Raw genomic sequence first — 18,392 nt, 5'->3', positions numbered from 1 at the left:
CTGTTACCAGACATCTTATGATTCCTCTCCAGATGCACCCTCCACCCTGCTTTCTGCTTCAAGAGGTTGTCCTGAATGGACTGTATCAATGAAAATCACAGCTTTTATTGAGGAAGCCCTCTCTGCAAAACTGCTCCCTCCTCTCAACCTCTAGGACTTAGAGGTGGTCACAATAGAGCTATAGGTACTGGAGTAGTGCAACATTATGATTTCTCTACTCTTCCAATTTCTTTGTAAATTTCACTTTATTAAACTCTCTCCAAATTGCCCTAATTTGACAGTGTTGTCATTTCTTTTTTTTTTTTTTTTTAAGATTTTATTTATTTATTTGACAAGCAGAGATTACAAGTAGGCAGAGAGGCAGGCACAGAGAGGAGGAAGCAGGCTCCCCGCCAAGCAGAGAGCCCGATGCGGGGCTCGATCCCAGGACGCTGGGATCATGGCCTGAGCCGAAGGAAAAGACTTTAATCAACTGAGCCACCCAGGCGCCCCAGTGTTGTCATTTCTTGCTGGGACCCTGAGTGATAGAGATACTTCTTATTTGTGCTATAAGCTATAGAATTTATTGGAAGTGTAAGAAAAGGTCTCTAGTCTCCAGAAATTTAAACTGGGGCACTTCAGTGTCACTAAGAGTGCACATGAGTGCTAAATAGGGATATAGAGGCAGCTGGTACTGTAAGGAATCCCCTGGACCTCCAGGCCATAGACAGTTTCACAGAGTACAGGCTGAGTTGTGCAATGGGACTAATATTTATTTGGGTCCTACCATGTGCCACACCTACAATGGCTGTGCTTAACATATATCGAGACATGTTCATGTTTAGAAATCAGCAGTGTTAAAAGTCAGTAAAGCTTGTGCTCATTCTACTACACCAAAGTTTTACAAACTTAAGTATAATTCACTTGCAGAAAAGTCACAAACTAATCACCCATCTTTTTTTAAAGTGAAATTCACATAACAAAATTAACTATTTCCAAAAAAAATATTTTTTAAAGATTTTATTTATTTATTTGACAGAGACCACAAGTAGGCAGAGAGGCAGGGAGAGAAAGAGAGAGGAGGAAGCAGGCACCCTGCTGAGCAGAGAACCCGATGCAGGGCTCGATCCCAGGACCCTGAGATCATAACCTGATCATAACCCACTAGCCACCCAGGCGCCCCCCAAATTAACTATTTTAAAGAGAAAAATCTAGTGACATTTAATACCTTCATAATCTGTGTAATCACCATCTCTATCAAGTTCCAAAGTAAAACCCCAGCATTCCAAAATAAAACCCTGCACACATTTTCCCCTTCTCCCAGCTCCTGACAACCACCACTCTACTGTCTCTATGCATTTACCTATTCTAGGTATTTCATGTAAGTGGAATCATCCCAGGTGACTTTTTGTGTCTGGCTCCTTTCACTTAGCATAATGCTTTGAGGTTCATCCTCAAAACACTGTAGCATGAATCAGTACTTCACCACCTTTTATGGATGAATAATAGTCCATCGTGTGGATATGCCACATGTATTTATATTCAACTGCTGATGAACATTTTTTTTTCACCTTTTGGCTCTTGTTTTTTTGTTTTTGTTTTTTCCTTTTGACTCATGTTAAGTGCTGATATGAACACTGTGTACAAGTGTTTGTTTGAACACAAGTTTTAATTCTTTTGCATATATACCTACTAATGGAGTTACTGGGTCATTTGGGAATTCTATGTCTAATTTTTTGGGAAACTGTCAGACTACTTACCACAGCAGCTGAACCATTTATATTCCTAGAAGCAATGTATAATAAAGGTTCCAATTTCTCCCCATCATTGTAATCAACCAACTTTTAAAATTTAAATTTAAGGGGCACCTGGCTGGCTCAGTTGGTGGAGCGTGAGACTCTTGATCTCAGGATTGTGAGTTCGAGCCCCATTTTGGGTACAGAGCTTACTTTAAAAATAAAATAAGTAAAATTTAAATTTCAGGTATGTTAAAAGAAACTACACTACACCATAAGGCACAGAGTGAATATTTATTTATCAGAGGTTAAACCTAAGCTCTAATTTTTATAAATACTGGAAAAGCAGGCCAGAAAAATGTAGCAATTTGCTCAAAGTCAAAGCTAAAGAACGCTTCTAACAAGATCGAGTGAGAAGAAAGGAAAATATTTTAGAGCGTTCCATAATCCAACCTTAAATTACCCACTCCAAGCATCCCTTTAAGTTCTTGACACTAAAATTCTTTCCACTATCTTTCAGAAGATGAGTAAGAATCCCAGTAAAAGAGGAAGAGAAATGGTTTGTTTCCAAACAGGAGGCAGGACACTGTGTGTTCCTCATAGCACTAAGTACATCAGTCCTGCTAAGGGTAGCCACTTAAGAGATGAGTATGGGATTACCCAACTCTTAAGTGGTTATTTAAGAAATCTGTGGCTCTAAATCTCCCTATCTTTTTGGTTACCCGTAAACCTTTTCAGCCCCCCCATGTTCCAAGACAAATCAGGTCAGTATATCCAAAACCTATCTAAAACCCTAGGTTCTTTCTTCCAAATATTTTCTAACACTTTATTTACTGGTCTAGGAGGGAAGAGAGTACTGTGGTTACATTTTCAGGAGGATGACATTTCCAAAGTGGAGAGGATGAAGGCCTCTGGCTTGGCTTCCTGCTTCAGCACTCCTGTCAGCAGGAACTCAGGTGAGAGGATGGGCAGCCCAACCCGAAACGGAATAGAGCATCGAGGGAAGTCCTGGGAGCATGTAATCACAACTCTCTGAGGCTGGGGAAAGACAGAGCAAAGACAAAGTCAGGAGTGAAAAAGAATCCTAGAAGTAGGTTCAGAATCTACTAATCAGTTTCAGCATCACTGAAATAGACCTCTGATATGAAGCATACTTGCTAGAAGTACTCTTGCCAGAAAAGCTAAACCTGGATTTATTCAATCTTTTTAAATTTAATAGTTTACAGGAAATGTAAAAGAACAACATAAATTACACAACAAAGGAGCAAACAGAAAAACCCAGACTCAGACATTCTAAAGAACAACTGACCTGGTTTCTGTAGGAAGTCAATGGAATAAAAAAAAGGTTAGGTGGGTTGGGGAAGATCTTTTCTAGAGTAAAAGAGAATCAAAAGATATGCAACTGTGGCAATACATGGGAATTGTCTGAATCCTGACTTGAATTTTAAAGAGACATTTTTGGGGGCGCCTGGGTGGCTCAGTGGGTTAAAGCCTCTGCCTTCGGCTCAGGTCATGATCCCAAGGTCCTGGGATCGAGCCCCGCATCGGGCTGTCCGCTCCGCAGAGAGCCTGCTTCCTCCTCTCTCTCTTTCTGCCGGCCTCTCTGCCTACTTGTGATCTCTGTCAAATAAATAAATAAAATCTTTAAAAAAAAAAAAATAATAAAGAGACATTTTTGGCCAACTAGTGAGATCTGGCTAATGGGATGTAAGAAAATGACCAAGAAACTATTGTTAATTTTGTTATGGATCAATAATGGCGTTGTGATTATGTAAAAAAAAAAAAAAAGAAAGAAAGAAAGAAAAGAAAAGAGAAAACAAAGTGCATGGTATCTCAGAAAGTATACTTTAAGTATATAGAGAGAAATAATACGAAGTTTGCAGTTTCTTTAAAATAATTTAGCAGGGGCGCCTGGGTGGCTCAGTGGGTTAAAGCCTCTGCCTTCTGCTCAGGTCATAATCTCAGGGTCCTGGGATCGAGCCCTGCATCAGGATCTCTGCTCAGCCGGGAGCCTGCTTCCCCTCTCTCTGCCTTGCCTCTCTGCCTACTTGTGATCTGTCAAATAAATAAATAAATAAAATCTTTAAAAAAAATAATTTAGCAAAGAACAAAATGATAAATGGAGAAAATGTAGCAAAGTCTAAACTACCTTGTTAAATCTGAGTGATTGATATATGGGAGGTTCACTGATAATGGAAGTTTTCTCTCCCTTTGCATATATTTAAAAAATTTTAAAATATAAAATAAAAATAAATCCACTCAGGGGGGTGCCTGGGTAGCTCAGTGGGTTGAGCCTCTGCCTTTGGTCCAGATCATGATCTCAGGGTCCTGGGATCAAGCCCCGCATCGGGCTCTCTGCTCAGCAGGGAGCCTGCTTCCTCCTCTCTCTGCCTGCCTCTCTGCTTACTTGTGATCTCTCTCTCTCTCTCTCTATCATATAAATAAATAAATAAATAAAAATAAATCCCTCGGAATCAGCAGACTTCTTCATTCCTATCCCTTTACATACTACAGAGCTTCCCTTCACCCTCTCACTTCTTGTGTTCCTGTCCATGTTTGGTTCTCCAACCTTTTCCCGTTCTAGCCACCTCTTTACTTGCTTTATTTTTTATTTTAAAAAAATATTTTATTTATTTATTTGACAGGGATCACAAGTAGGCCGAGAGGCAGGCAGAGGTAGGGGGCAAGTAGGCCCCCTGCCAAACAGAGAGCCCAATGCAGGGCTTGATCCCAGGACCCGAGCCGAAAGTAGAGGCCCAACCCACTGAGCCACCCAGGCGCCCCCCAGCCATCTCTTTAACTGCCACCTCACCAGATCCAGAACATAGCACTCATACCTTATAGGACCGGGGCATGCTGGGTAGTACAGTGCCTCCACAGCAGCTGATGATCTCTCCCATCTGAGGTGGTGGGGGCTGGACTCCTGGGGTCACGTGGATCTCATAGCCCTAAGAGGAAGAAAATGGTGGAGGTCATAAATGTATGCCCTGACAGGCAGTGAATAGCTGGGGCGCCTCTGGAGGGAAGGCTAAAGCACAGGGCAGAAGATAGCCTCTCACCTCCAGCAACCTTCGTTCCCGAGCCCGGCTCAGGGCATCTCGAAGGCTGAAGCCGAAGTTCTTCTCCTGCTCAGGATCAGTCACCACATATTCATCCGGGGGCAAGAAGCAACCAGCTTTGCGGGACTAAGGACAGTACCAGTGAGCACAAAAGCTCAGCCCAGCCCACCACCCAGCTCTTCTGCCATCAGTGACCTCTGATGGTATGTCCTCTCTTAGACTCTCACCTGGTGCAGCCAGTCCAAGGAGAGGATGGGGATCCCCCGCCCCAGGGCACAGAGGAACTTGACTGTGCGTCGGACTCGATCAGTCACTAGGTGGGAAGCCTCTGCCACTGAGCTGGCCAGACTCCCCCCCAGGGCCAGCACTGCCCGCTCTCCACGGGCATCCACCACTCCTGTGAAAAGTACCTGTGGAGGGGTTAACCTGAGCTGGTCACAGCAACCTGTACCATCTGCGCCTGTCTCCAAACCCCTAAGGTCTCCTCCCATCCTCCCTTGTCTGTCTCCCACCAAGCCCCATGCCTTTTTTCTCCTACTTTGGGGGCTGTGGACTCTTGGTTAGGTTTGGTGCGTCGAAGGCTGCGGCTTGGTAGTCCCTTGGGCTCCTCCTCTGCTTGGTCTCTCTTTCTCTTGCCTGGTCCTGGAGCCACTACATCCTGAGATTGAGAAAGATCTTGCTGGGGGTTTCTTGAGTCTCTAAGCCCTTTCCTAGCTTCATAGGCCCGGCCCTCTCCCTACCTCTTCCTTCCTTGGCCTCTTCATTGGATCTTCTTCCTCTTCCTTGAGGAACACTGTCTTCTGGGTGACTTCCCCTCTTTGGAGCCGTTTTTGAAGTGGGGGTGAATCTACAGTAGCCAAAGGCCTCTTGCAGCTCTGAGAGGCCTTAGGCAGGGGCTCTGGGGTGAACTCTGATCTGCCTGCTCCCTCTACCTTTTGGATTTGGGTAGCATGAGTGGGGGCCTCAGGAAGCTGGGCTAAGGCAGGCTTGGGTGTGGTCCTGAGGGATTCAACTACTCTCATTGCCCCTTGTCTCTGGTTCCTTGAGGACTGAGATTTAGATTCAGGGAGTGCAGAATACGGCTCACAGACAATGGGAGCTGTGAGGGACCCATATTTCCTAGTGGCCCTCAGCTTCCTGCTGCAATTGGCTTGAGAGATGGGCTCAGGGGGAAGAGGCTGGTCTGTGGGGACAGGAGACTGGAATTCAGGGGTGGTAAGAACTGGCCCAGCACTTATTCCAGAAGACCTGAGTGTCTTACCCTGAAAACCCTGAGCCTTAGGGGTGACCAGCTGATCTGTGGGGGTGAGAGATTCAAGGTCAGGGGCTCTGAGCTCAGTTGGTTGGGGGATCTTGACAAAGGACCTATGTGTCCTGCCCCGAGTGGCCCGAGATGTGGGCTCAGGAGTGACAGGCTGATCTGTGGAGAGGGAAGGCTGGAGTTCAGGGGCTGTGGGGGCAACTGGCTCAGAGGTCTTGATAGAGGATCTTTGTGTCCTGCCCCGAGTGGCCAGAGATATGAGTTTGGGGGTGACAGGCTGGTTTGTGGGGGTGGAAGCCTGGAGCTCAGGGACTGTGTAGACAATTGATTTGGGGGTCTTGCTAGAAGATCTAGGTGTCCTGCCCCGAGATGTACGTTTGGGGGTGACAGGCTGGCCTCCAGGGGTGGTAAGCTGGGGCTCAGGGGCTGTCGGGACAATTGGCTCAGGGGTCTTGATAGAAGACCTGGGTGTCCTGCCCTGAGATGTGGGTTTGGGGATGACAGGCTGGTCTGTGGGGATGGAAGGCTGGACTTCAGGAGCTATTGGGATAACTGGCTCAGGGGTCTTGCCAGAAGACCTATGTGTCCTGCTGTGAGGGGCCCCAGATGTGGGCTCAGTGATGACAGGCTGGTCTTTGGAGGTGGAAGGCTGGAGTTCAGGGACTGTGGGGACAGTTGGTTTAGGAGTCTTGACAGAGGATCTACGTGTCCTGCCCCAAGTGACCCTAGATGTGGGCTCAGGGGTGACAGGCTGGTCTGTGGCGATGGAAGGCTGGACTTTAGGAGCTGTTGGGATATGTGGCTCAGAGGTCTTACCAGAAGACCTATATGTCCTGCTGTGAGTGGCCCCAGATATGGGCTCAGTGATGATAGACTGGTCTTTGGAGGTGGAAGGCTGGAGTTCAGGGACTGTGGGGACAGTTGGTTGAGGAGTCTTGATAGAGGACCTACGTGTACGGCCCCAAGTGACCCTAGATGTGCGCTCAGGGGTGACAGGCTGGTCTTTGGAAGTAGAAGGCTGGAGCTCAGGGGCTATGGGGATAACTGTTTTGGGAGTCTTGTCAGAAGACCTATGTGCCCTTCCCTGAGTGGCTGTGGAGACAACTGGTTCAGGGGTCTTGACAGATTTATGGGTCCTGCTCTGAGATATGAGCTCAGTAGCGGCAGGCTGCTCCTTGGAGGTGGAAGGCTTGACTGTAGGGACTATAGGAACAACAAGTTCAGGGGTCTTGACAGAAAACCTATTTGTTCTACCCCGAGTGACCGGCAATGTTGACTCAGGGATGACAGGCTGGTCTTTGGAGGTGGAAGTCTGGAGCTCAGGGGCTGTGGGGACAACTAGTTCAGGGGTCATGACAGAGGACCTACGTGTCCTGCCCCGAGTGACCCGAGATGTGAGCTCAGGACTGAGGGGCTGGTCTGTGGGGATGGTAGAGTGTGGTTCAAGGGCTAAAGAAGAAACTGCAGAGGGTGTCTTCCTGGAGGACCCTTGGAGCCTGACTTTGGATTTTGAGTGGAGAGGCTCCATGTCTGAGGACAAGGTAGTCTCTGGAACTTCCTGATTCCCATTTTGTCTGGTTCTGGGAATGGGCTCTAAAGAAGATGGAGAGGGAGAATGGAAGGGCTGGGGCACAGGATGTTTTTGACTCTGAGAGAGGAGGGAGTTGTGGTGGAGGGCTGAGGCTTCAGGCACTGCAGGAGGCAGACAAGCATCTGCAGATTCCTGATCACCCTGAAGAGAAACAGAAGCAAGTGAGGGAAGAAGAGGCAGAGAGAAGAGAGACAGTACTTGGATATGTTCTTAATACTTGTTTATGGTTAGAGTGTGTTCCTGGCATTTCACTTATCTATGATCTCCCTTCCATGAGACTGGGAACTTCCTAGGGAGGGAGCAGTCCTCATTCTCACACACCTTTCCTCATGCCAGCAGTGTTCTCCACAGATAGATGATGATAATAAAAGGATGGTTGGAAAAAGGGAAAAGACATGAAAAAATGGACGTTCTGAGTCAGACAGAGGGAGATAGAACTTGGGAAACAGATATGGAAAATGACAGGTTGAAAGGAAAGGCACAGAAGCCAACTAAGGAGTGGTGACAACCGAAGAAAATCGGGAAGATGGAGGAGTAGACTAAAGCAAGGTCAGGTGAAGGGGCAGTGAAGAGGTAGAAAAAGCAGCTCTCACCGCAGAGGCCTTCTCAGCAGGTGGCATCTTGCAAGTCCAGTGGCCTAGAGAGAAAGTAAAAGCAAGTGGAGCTGAGGTCTAAGAGTCGAGACACTTAGGGGTTGATTAGCACAGGGGCTGTGTACCATCTTGGGTTTCCCTCTGCCTTCACTTACCTCTCTGCTGCCTCCTGGGGCTTATCGGGGCTCCATCTGACTGGTTCCCAGAAGCTCCTGGGGTTGAAGTGAGTCCCTGATGGTCTCCCGTCCCTGCTCTAGGCTCTGGTGTTAGATGGGAGGCTTGCCCTTCCTGGTCCTGGCTCCCTTTCTCTGTTTCCCCTCTCTGTGGTCCGCTCTCCAGTTTTTCTTCTGGTACCTCAATGCCTAATCCACTTGGCTCATCTTCTCTCTCTAGTACTAGTTTCTCTGCTTCTCTCTCAAATACTTCTCTTGCAAGAGTCTGCTTTCCTATCTCTTCCTCTTGTACTTCCCTGGGGATCTCAATTTCTATGTTTAAAGTCTCCGTATTCCTTTCAATACTTGCACTTTTTACCTTTTGGTCAGACTCTTGTCCCTGATTATCTCTAGCTAACATCTGTTTCCCTCTGGTTAATTCTTCTTCTCCTATAACATCTTCTCTCTCTTCTGCTGGCAGGTTCTTGGTTTCCCTGTTCAACAGTCCTCTCTCAGGGGTCACCCCCTCTGCTGCTTCCCTTGGTGTACCCATGTCGTTCTCCACAGTCTGCATCCCTCTGCCTTGAGTCCCCAGTGCCTCTTCATGACCTGGGATCTCTGGATGTTGGGCTTGTGGTGGTGTCCTGGGTGTAGAGGGGCAAGATCCATGGGCATCAAGATGGGCAGCAATGGGATGGGGCTCAGAGGCCTCAGACTCTCTCGGACAGAATGGCTGTGTTGCCAAGACTTCCCATGGCTCATCCAGGGCACCTGGAGGCAAAGAGTCAAAGAGAGAGAGAAATGCAGATTGAAAATTTAATAGGTTGAAAAAAGAGTAAGAGAAATTAATTTATAACAAGGGTGCCTGAGTGACTCAGTCACTTAAGCATCTGCCTCCAGCTCAGCTCATGATCTCAGGGTCCTGAAACTGAGCCCCACATCAGGCTCCCTGCTCAGCGAGGAGTTTGCTTCTCCCTCTTCCTCTGCCCCTCTCCCCCATTCATGTGGGTGTGCGCGTGTGCACGCTCTCTCTCTCAAATAAATAAATAAAATCTTTCAAAGAAAAAATTCATGAATAATAAACCTAAGTGGATTATTAAAGGAAGGCTTGGAATAAAGAGGACAATTACTACATTTAATATTTGTCTAAGTTAAGACCCCACATGTGCATAGAAATTCTCATAGCAGCCTCTTTAAAAATGATGGGAGAGGGGCACCTGGGTGGCTCAGTGGGTTAAGCCTCTGCCTTCAGCTCAGGTCATGATCCCAGCGTCCTGGGATTGAGCCCCACATCGGGCTCTCTGCTCCGTGGGGAGCCTGCTTCCTCCTCTCTCTCTGCCTGCCTCTCTGCCTACTTGTGATCTCTCTGTCAAATAATAAATAAAATCTTAAAAAAAAAAAAAAAAGATGGGAGATGGAGAAACATTAGCAGAAGAGTCAAAGATTATGAAAGAAACATGAGGGAAAAGCAATGATGCCAAGTTAGGGGCATGAAGGCTAGAATTTCTTATACCTGGGGCCTGGAAACTGCAACAGGAAGGGCCAGGGTCTTGGGGTAGAGTAACCAGGAAGGCCTGGGTAGCTTCATCCTCCATGCTCTGGACTGCTGGACAAGAAAAGCTGGCTCAAGCATAGCTCCTCCAGAGAACTCTGGGCTCCCACTCCTGGCCTCCTGGCCTCCCCACACCAGTATTCACAACCTTCAAGGACCACCAGTCTAGGCTCCCAGCTCCCACTTGTGCCAACATCCATATGACATGGATGTCCTTACCTTCTGGGCTCTGATTCTCTCTCTCCACAAAGCACTGGGTAGCCTGTAGGTCCAAGTCTTCAGAATCTGAGAGGGGAAAATATAAGACAGATAATAGAAAGTCCTATCTGGGGATACCTGGGTGACTCAGTCAGTTAACTGTCTGCCTTCGGCTCAGGTCATGATCCCAGGGTGCTGGGATCAAGCCCCCTGTTGGGCTCCTTGCTCAGTGGGGAGCCTGCTTCTCCCTCTGCCTGCTGCTCTCTCTCTGACAAATAAATAAAACCTTAAAAAAGGGGCACCTGGGTGGCTCAGTGGGTTAAAGCCTCTGCCTTTGGCTCAGGTCATGATCCTGCGGTTCTGGGCAGGGAGCCTGCTTCCCTCTCTCTCACTAACTGCCTCTCTGCCTACTTGTGGTCTGTCAAATGAATAAATAAAATCTTAAAAAAAAAAACCTTAAAAAAAAAAAGTCTTATCTGACACTTCCTTATTCTTTCTCTACCATTTTCTCCCTAGCCCCAAGCCCTCTGTAATGGACCAAATGTTTATATCCCCACCCAAATTCGTATGTTGAAACCTAATTTCCAATGTGATTTTATTAGGAGGTAAGTTCTTTGGGAGATGATTAGGTCATGAAGGTAGAACCCACATGAATGGGACTAGTACCCTTGTAAAAGAGACCCCAGAATTCCCTTTGTGCCCCTTCTGCCATGTGACAACACAGTGAGAAGATAGCTGCCTATGAAGAGGAAGTAGTCTTCAGCAGAACATGACTATACTGGCACTCTGATCTTGGACTTCCCAGCTTTCACAACTATGAGAAAAAATTTCTGTTGTTTATAAACCAGCCAGCCTATGGCATTCTGTTATAGCAGCTCAAATAGACTAGGAAACCCTATAAGCATTCTTTTATTTATTTATTATTGTTATTTTTGCATTCTTTCTTTAAGGAGTCAAGGGAGGAAGTCCAGCACTTACCACCATGGTTGTCCCCAGAGTCCTTGGTCCTGTCCACATGTAATTCTCTCTCCCTTTCTGTAGGGGTTTGGGCTCCCTCTCTCTGCGGCTGGATGGGTTCCCCTGAAGTGCCTGTGTCCACCACAAGATCTGTAAGGTTCTCCCTCGAGACAGGGAGAAGATCCTGCTCCACCTGTGACACAAGGGATTCACCCTGGGCCCTTGCCTCAAGAGCTCTCTCTTGCTCAGGAACAGCTGCAGCCCATTCCATCCCAGCATCCCCTTCTGCTGGAAGCTGGCACTTTCCTGTATCTGCCACCACTGAGGCTGCTAAGGATGTGCCCTCTTCTGCACCTGTCTCACAGTCCCCAGGGGGAGGAGGCTGGGTTTCCTCTAGATGCATCACAGGCAGCTTTGCTTGGCCCCCTTCTACTTCCACATTTGTTTGATTTGTCCATACCATAGGCACTTGATGCTTCTCCACAAGTGTAACGGCTGGTCCTGATAGGGTTTTCTCCTCCACTTGTGTGTTGATGTCCACTGTGGCAGAGGCTTGGCTTCTCTGCAGATGGGCCCCAAGTGAGCTCTTATCTTCGTCCACCCCTAGATCACAGTCTTGGAGAGGAGACTGCCTTTTTTCTGAATATGCCTTGTCTATATGACACTTGGGAACAGTTCCTTTCTTTTCGATTGGGAGCCCCTCCTCCTCCGAGTCTGTGTCACTGTCTCTCCCAGCAGAGGTTTGGTTTTGCTCCAGAAGAGCCACAGGTTGGGCCCTGCTCTCTTCCACATCAGTACCTCTGTTCCATGTATCAGCTTGGCTCTCTTTCAGATGTGCCAAAGTGAGTGCTGCTAAGACTTCTTCCTCATCATCTGTATTGCTGTCAATCACCACGGAGGCTTGGTTTCTCTCCGGAGGGACTGCCAGTTGGAACTCACTTTCTTCCACATCTGTATCATTATTGGCTGGGCTCTCCTGCAGATGTACCAAAGCAGGTGCCTGAGGAATCTTTTTACTAATTTCGTGGAGGATTTGCCTCTTCTTCGTAGGAACTACAGCTGGGGTTGCGGGGATCCCTTCTTCTTCCACATCAGTATCACTGTCTGTGAAGCCAGAAGGCTGGGCCCTTTTCCAGAGGACCTCAGCAGGCCTTCTCTCATCCATATCTGTGTCACTGTCCTCCTCAGCAGTTTGGTTTCTTGCCAGAGTGGCCCCAAGTGGGACCACCCCATTCCTTGCATCCCTCTCAACCTCTGTGCCATTGTTCCTCTCCTTCACTGAACACTGATCCTTTTCAAGCTGGATTTCAGTTGCCACAGCTGTAGGCTGTTCTGTCTCTGCAGTGGAGCCTCTTCTGGCAGCTAAGAAGGCCTCTCCTGCTGCTGGATGCTGACTTTCTTCCTCATCTGTGTCACTGTCCAGGCTGAAGGCAAATGGTGGCCCAGGGCCATCTGGGGCAGGAGAAGGTCCTTCTTCATCACTGCAAAGGGAAGAAAAGGGAAAGAGTCTATAGCACCCGTTTCCCAAGAAGGAATACTCCGCTCAGCTATGAGCCCCATAAGGGCAGACACAAGGCAGTAGCTGTTTTTTGTTTTTTTGTGGGTGGTTTCTTTCCTCTCTCCAGCAATTAGTTCTCTACTTGGCACAATCAGAGGTGTTCAATCAAAGTTCATCTGAGTGAAAGAGTATGTGCGATTCCCCACTTTCATGATAAGCATCTCTTGCAGATGGATCCTACAGTCCCTGGTTCCTCCTCCTTTTGAAGACTCAAGTATCTGGCCCTTTGGCACTCACCTCTCTGGAACTACTGCTGCCAAAGGGGAGGTCCTTGGTCCTTTCATCACACACCTTTCAGAAGGAGAATCTGTCAAGAGTAGAAAGGAGTAAGTTGACTGTTTTATACTCACCATCTCCATCTTCTCACCCACCCTCCCAATACACAGACATACCTACTTCCTCCTCTGAGTCCTCAGCCAACAAGAGCCTCTGGGGTTGAGTTCCTCCCTGTACCCTGGGTGTCTCTTCTACAGTTAGAGGGCCCCGGGAAACAAAGGGCAGGGGGACATTCAGGCGATGGTACTGGCAGGGCAAGTCAGCAAAGAGAATCAACTCCTGGTCCCTCAGCCGGTGACTCACCCCTGGGCTTAGGACCTTAGGAGGCCTTAGGACTTGAGTACCATTGAGGCTGCCACAATCTTGGAGGACAGGCGCTTTGTCCCAGGCCAAAATTTCAATCACTGCATGTTGTTTGGAGATGGATGAAAAGGGTAGGGTCACAGAGCAATCAGGCATTCGCCCCACCATATTCTTCCCGAGATACAGGGGGAAATCTAAGAATTAAAGAGGCAGATAAGTTAAAGCTTGAGTCTTGGCCTGCTATCAGGAAAATATTCCGTTAAGTACTCCACTACTAACTCAAGATCCCCACACACAAAAGAAAAACAAAAGACAGTCAACCCTGTCAGGACTCCCTCACTTTTTTTTTTTTCTTAAGATTTTATTTATTCATTTGACAGAGACACAGAGAGATCACAAGTACGCAGAGAGGCAGACAGAGAGAGAGGGGGAAGCAGGATCCCCACCGAGCAGAGAGCCTGATACAGGGCTCCATCCTAGGACCCTGAGATCATGACCTGAGCCGAAGGCAGAGGCTTAACCCACTGAGCTACGCAGGGGCTCCAGGACCCCCTTACTCTTGAGAGCTTTTCCTTATATCTTCACTTAATAAACTTGTCACTTTACTTACACAGACATACACATACATACACAAGACCGGAGAAGACCTAAGTATTGAAGAATAGAAGCAATGTGTTATTCATTGTTAATAAGTGTTATTCATTGTCAATACCCTATCTATCCATATTGGGTTTTTTCTGTTGTGGTGAAATATATGAAAAATTTACTATTTAACCATTTTTAAGTGTACAGTTCAGTGGCATTAAGTACATTCACATTGTTGTGCAACTATCACCACCATCCATTTCCAGACCATGCTGGATTTTCATATGAATCTCTTCATCTTCTCCTACCAAAGTAAAACTGAGCCCACTGAGCCCAGGGTACTTGCCTGAAACAATCAACTCAATCAGGCCCCTCCTCTGAATTCCCAGTGAAACATTTTTTCAGATCTCCTTGAAACATGTATAAGCTTCTTACAACCCTCCAACTACCTCCCCACAAAAATAAGAGGCCTATACCAGTACTTTAGTATCCAATAACCTCTGACCTTTTTCTGGTCCATGGGCACTACTGAAGATATGCAATCGCCCTACGGGCTCCAAGCTACACCGTAAGGATTCACTGCATCTCTCTGTCTCCTCCTCTTCTTCAACATCCCAGTTAACAGCCTGGGTGTCCTCCATGACCTGGGAAGGAAACGCATTATCATCAACTCTATCACAGGTCCACACACACAGCCTTAAAGAGGAGGCTGATAACTGGGGTAAATCTGGAGAGTTGTGATGGTTGACATTTCTCCTTCTGACAAGCATCCTGTTATTACCTTTCTGAAACATTCCAAAAATATTTGTGACTATAATAAATATAAATATTATGGGAGAGGGAATAAATATTAGAAGGTCCCAAGTACACAAACTATACAAATGCATGTGCTTACGTATAGAGACGAACATTTTGAGAAACAATGCTTAGCCTTATGGTATACAATACACTGCCAGTTTTCATTCTTTTTTTCCCCCCCATCCACTATTGTTTAAATGCTGATCTGCAACCCACTAAATTGATTTCACTATCCACTATCCACTGGGTTGGAACCCACAGTTTGAAAAAAACATTTTATTTTATTTTTTAAAATTTTATTTGACAGAGAAGAAGAGACATCTAGAGAGGGAATACAAGTGGGAAGTGGGAGAGGGAGAAGCAGGCTTCCTGCTGAGCCAGGAGCCTGATGCGGGGCTTGATCCCAGGACCCTGGATCATGACCTGAGCTGAAGGCAGATGCTTAACAACTGAGCCACTCAGGCGCCCCTGAAAAAAACATTTTAAAGGGAGCTAAACTTTGCCAAGCATCAGCTGTGTGTTGGGCACTGTGTTATGTGTCAGGCATAATAGACATATGAGGCATGCATTTGGGAAACCAAAGCTAAAAATATTAAATGACTTGCTCAGGATAACACAGCAGGTAGGTGGAAAGGACAGGAATAAATGTGCTTCTGCAAAACACAGGCTTTTTATATTTTACCAGAATGTCACAGTGTGATCAAACTAAGCTGCAAAGAATCCTAACAGCTGACATACATAGAGGTTTGCTATGTGTGAAGCACTGCTCTATTTACTTTACAATGACAGACTCTCTTAATCCTCACAAGAACCTTGTAAACTACTATTATTATATTCCATTTATCAGGCTAAGCAACTGAAACATAGGTGGGTTAAGGAACTTGCCCAAGATCACCAAGATACTGTCTCTGTTTAATATTTGGTGGCTTTCCATGCCCACGGGATAAAACAAAATCTCAACTCCTTCGCAATACCCTCCATGATCTGAACCTCAGGTCCTGCTCCCCTATACCAAAGCCTATGTTTCAGCCGCATGGACCTTCTTCCCAATTTCTGAACACCCTGTTCCTGTTGTTTCCAACCCCTGCATGCCTTAGCCAGTTCCTTGGCCCTTCATTCCTAGTTTTCTGGTCCAATTCTTACCCATAGTTTATGATTCAGTTCAAAGGTCACTTTCCTGGAATTTTCCTTGCCTTCTAGTGTTCTTCGTGTACCCACATGGTCCCCATTGGTCATTGAACTTGTACTTCCCCTAATCCTTCTCATTATATTGTAACCATTAATTCTATTTCTGCCTTCACAAACCCTCTGGAGAACCGGAGCAGCAGAACTAGCCCCATCATATTCATTCGACAGTACCTACTGTGCACCTGGTACTGCTCAAAAAGACAGTACCTATTGTGCACCTGGTACTGTTCAAAGAGCTCAGGATACATTCTTCACAAACCAAAGGTCAAATTAACCCTGCCCTCCTGATGAAAGGACAAATGAAAGGTGATGAAAAGTCAATACAATATGGGTGGAAATCACTCCGAAAGATGTCACCGCAGAGGTTAACTGCTGACAGGGAAATTAGGCCGCGTCCACGGGGATAGTGCTAACTCTGGCCTAAAGAATGGAGAACTCAGCGGGAGCCCAGGGCCCTTGGAGCCAATCCAGTGGGCCACCATCTTTGATCTCCACCACAGGAGGCTCCCTCCAGGTTCCAGGTCCCACGACTCCCCGTCTTCATACCTAAACTCGGGGAGAGACGTCAAGGAAGGATGAGTATTACAATCCGGAGAAACAAACTTCCAAGTATCTTCCGCCCAGTCGCACCCAAGGCACGCCCACCCCGCCCTCCGAGAGAACCAAGATGGCTTCCGAGGAGCGGTGGACGAAGCCCCCCAGAACTCACCTACTTTGAGTCCCCGCGCGCGCGCCACCAGTAACGGCCGCGACCCGGTTGCGGGGGAGCGCGGGCCGAGAGGGCGCCGATATGCTGATTGGCTCCTGCTGCTGCCTGTCACAGCCCCGCTGCTTGACGATTGACGAAGCTCCCAACCCAGAGGCCCAGCCAGAGCCTCGCCCCCGCCCCCTTAACAGCTCAAAGGGGCGGCTTTTCCTGGGCGCTTGAAATTGATTGAGGGAGGCGGTAATCCGAGGCTGCCTTGCGCGCACGAAATGGCGCACCTCGATTGGGCAGCTCCAAGGTACAGCCCACCGCTGCTTCACCCTTCGCTGCCCACTTCCCGCGCAGATTTCCAAACCGCGACCACAGAGTCTGGGCGCCGCTGGCAGCTAGAGGGGCTTACTAGTGCAGTCGCCGGACGCGTCTACTACGGCGGTAGAACCTTCCTCGGTCCTCCCAGACATGGAGTCCGCTGACTCATGAGAAACGAAAATGAGGCGCGGGTTGCAGTCGTGGCCGGAGGCTGCAGTTTGGAGAACTGCCCGTAGGCGTGGCGTTTGATGCCTCTCCATCGCAGTGGAACTTCGGTTCCTTTTGATTTGGCTTTCTTTCTTTCTTTTTTTTTTTTTAAGTGGAAGTTCTGTCCTTTCCTCCCGGAGACTACATCCCTGATGGACATTTGGAGGTCATTTTCCTAAGGATCTGTAGGCGAAGAGGGAGAATTGTTTTGTTAACTATTTTAAAGGTTGAGGTCTTTCAAAAGGTGGAGGAAGGTTGATAAAAATCATATTTCATTATACTAAGACAAGAAGAGAATAGTAACAATTGGATTATGTATGTACTTTAGGAAGTCCTTTTGCATTCATTATCTCACTTTTCCGACCACAACAATCAAATAGGGAGTAGATTTTACAGAGGGAATTGAAGTCTGCGAAGTTACAGGACCTGCCAAGGTTCCTACAGCCAATGTAAGGGAAAAACAACTGAAACAAGTCCTGTAATTCTAAATTCTGAACCCCCCCCGCCCCAATAAAGTAATTGATTTCATTGTGATCATGCCCTGAAACGTAAAATACTCTTTGTTTAAGTGGATAGCGAAGGTCTTACACAAGTTGAGGTTTATTTTTTGTTTAGGTAAGGAGAAATGTGTTGAATGCATTGTGAATTAACAATAACCTTGGGGTGCCTGGGTGGCTCAGTGGGCTAAAGCCTCTGCCTTCAGCTCAGGTCGTGATCCCAGGGTCCTGGGATGGAGACCCGCATCGGACTCTGCTAGGCAGGGAGCCTGCTTCCTCCTCTCTCTCTGCCTGCCTCTCTGCCTACTTGTGATCTCTCTCTCTCTCTCTGTCAAATAAATAAATAAAATCTTAAAAACAACAACAACAACAACAATAACCTTGATACACGTCTTATTAGAGTGCTTACCACACTCCACTGCTTATACATTTTCCAACAAATTGCAAAATCCTGAAGATGGTGAACCAATTTTTACTCATTTTGTATCCTTAGCTTCTGGATTGGTGGACACTAAGTATCTATCAAAGGAATTAACCCCAAGAAGCACGTCACTCTGACTTGAGCCCATCCTATTTTCTCCCATCCGCCCCCCCTTTTGTTTCAATCTTGAGGCTTTTGAAAGATTGCAAGGGCCAGCCATGTAGTCAAAGAATTCAGCAAACTGAAAAACACTTTCACCAAAATGTCTAGAGGCAGGCTGGAAGGCATTGAAATTTAGGCTTCTCATCCCTTAGTTCTCTGATAAAAGCAGTGTCTTCAATGCTGCTCGAAAGTCCAGAATCCCTTACATGGACAGAAACTAATGACTTCAGAGTCCAGATACCAGTTTTTCTAAACCATTCAACTTACTCTGTGAACACACCCTCAGACAATTACATCTCTAATT

At 47.0% G+C, this 18,392-nt stretch overlaps 1 protein-coding gene across 8 annotated transcripts; it reads right to left on the bottom strand.

The window, feature by feature from the left end:
• Positions 1–1,990: 1,990 nt before the first annotated feature.
• Positions 1,991–16,992, bottom strand: MDC1 (mediator of DNA damage checkpoint 1). Of its 8 annotated transcripts, XM_004781595.3 has the most exons (16): positions 16,496–16,991; positions 14,306–14,444; positions 13,029–13,409; positions 12,874–12,943; positions 11,539–12,559; positions 11,100–11,271; positions 10,143–10,208; positions 9,885–9,977; positions 8,375–9,142; positions 8,220–8,263; positions 5,515–7,767; positions 5,313–5,432; positions 5,002–5,184; positions 4,775–4,900; positions 4,553–4,663; positions 1,991–2,753 (listed from the first exon to the last, which is right to left on the bottom strand). In XM_004781595.3, exons 2-16 carry the CDS (start codon positions 14,439–14,441, stop codon positions 2,586–2,588), a joined length of 5,712 nt encoding a protein of 1,903 aa, XP_004781652.2. In that variant the 5' UTR covers positions 14,442–14,444; positions 16,496–16,991; the 3' UTR covers positions 1,991–2,585. The 8 variants fall into 8 exon arrangements, with proteins under 8 accessions (XP_004781652.2, XP_004781650.2, XP_012905994.2 ...); XM_004781593.3 differs by having other exon boundaries at positions 11,100–12,559; positions 16,496–16,992; XM_013050540.2 differs by having other exon boundaries at positions 11,100–12,559; positions 16,500–16,992.
• Positions 16,993–18,392: the final 1,400 nt, after the last annotated feature.

The sequence above is a fragment of the Mustela putorius genome, unplaced genomic scaffold (assembly GCF_011764305.1).
Source record: "Mustela putorius furo isolate JIRA1106 unplaced genomic scaffold, ASM1176430v1.1 tig00003856_pilon_pilon_pilon, whole genome shotgun sequence".
NCBI classification, from domain to species: domain Eukaryota; kingdom Metazoa; phylum Chordata; class Mammalia; order Carnivora; family Mustelidae; genus Mustela; species Mustela putorius.
The sequence above is the reverse complement of the archived record's forward strand: the minus strand, read 5'-3'. Positions and strand labels throughout refer to the sequence as shown.

What these genes read in the sequence shown, in the direction of transcription:
- MDC1 (XM_004781593.3), bottom strand. Translation starts at nt 14,441, where the DNA reads ATGGAGGACACCCAGGCTGTTAACTGGGATGTTGAAGAAGAGGAGGAG. An exon ending in CCCCAGGAGGCAGCAGAGAG is followed by an intron (nt 8,264 to 8,374) that starts GTAAGTGAAGGC and finishes CTTTCTCTCTAG; the next exon opens with GCCACTGGACTTGCAAGATG. An exon ending in CTGCTGAGAAGGCCTCTGCG is followed by an intron (nt 7,768 to 8,219) that starts GTGAGAGCTGCT and finishes GTTTCTCTTCAG; the next exon opens with GGTGATCAGGAATCTGCAGA.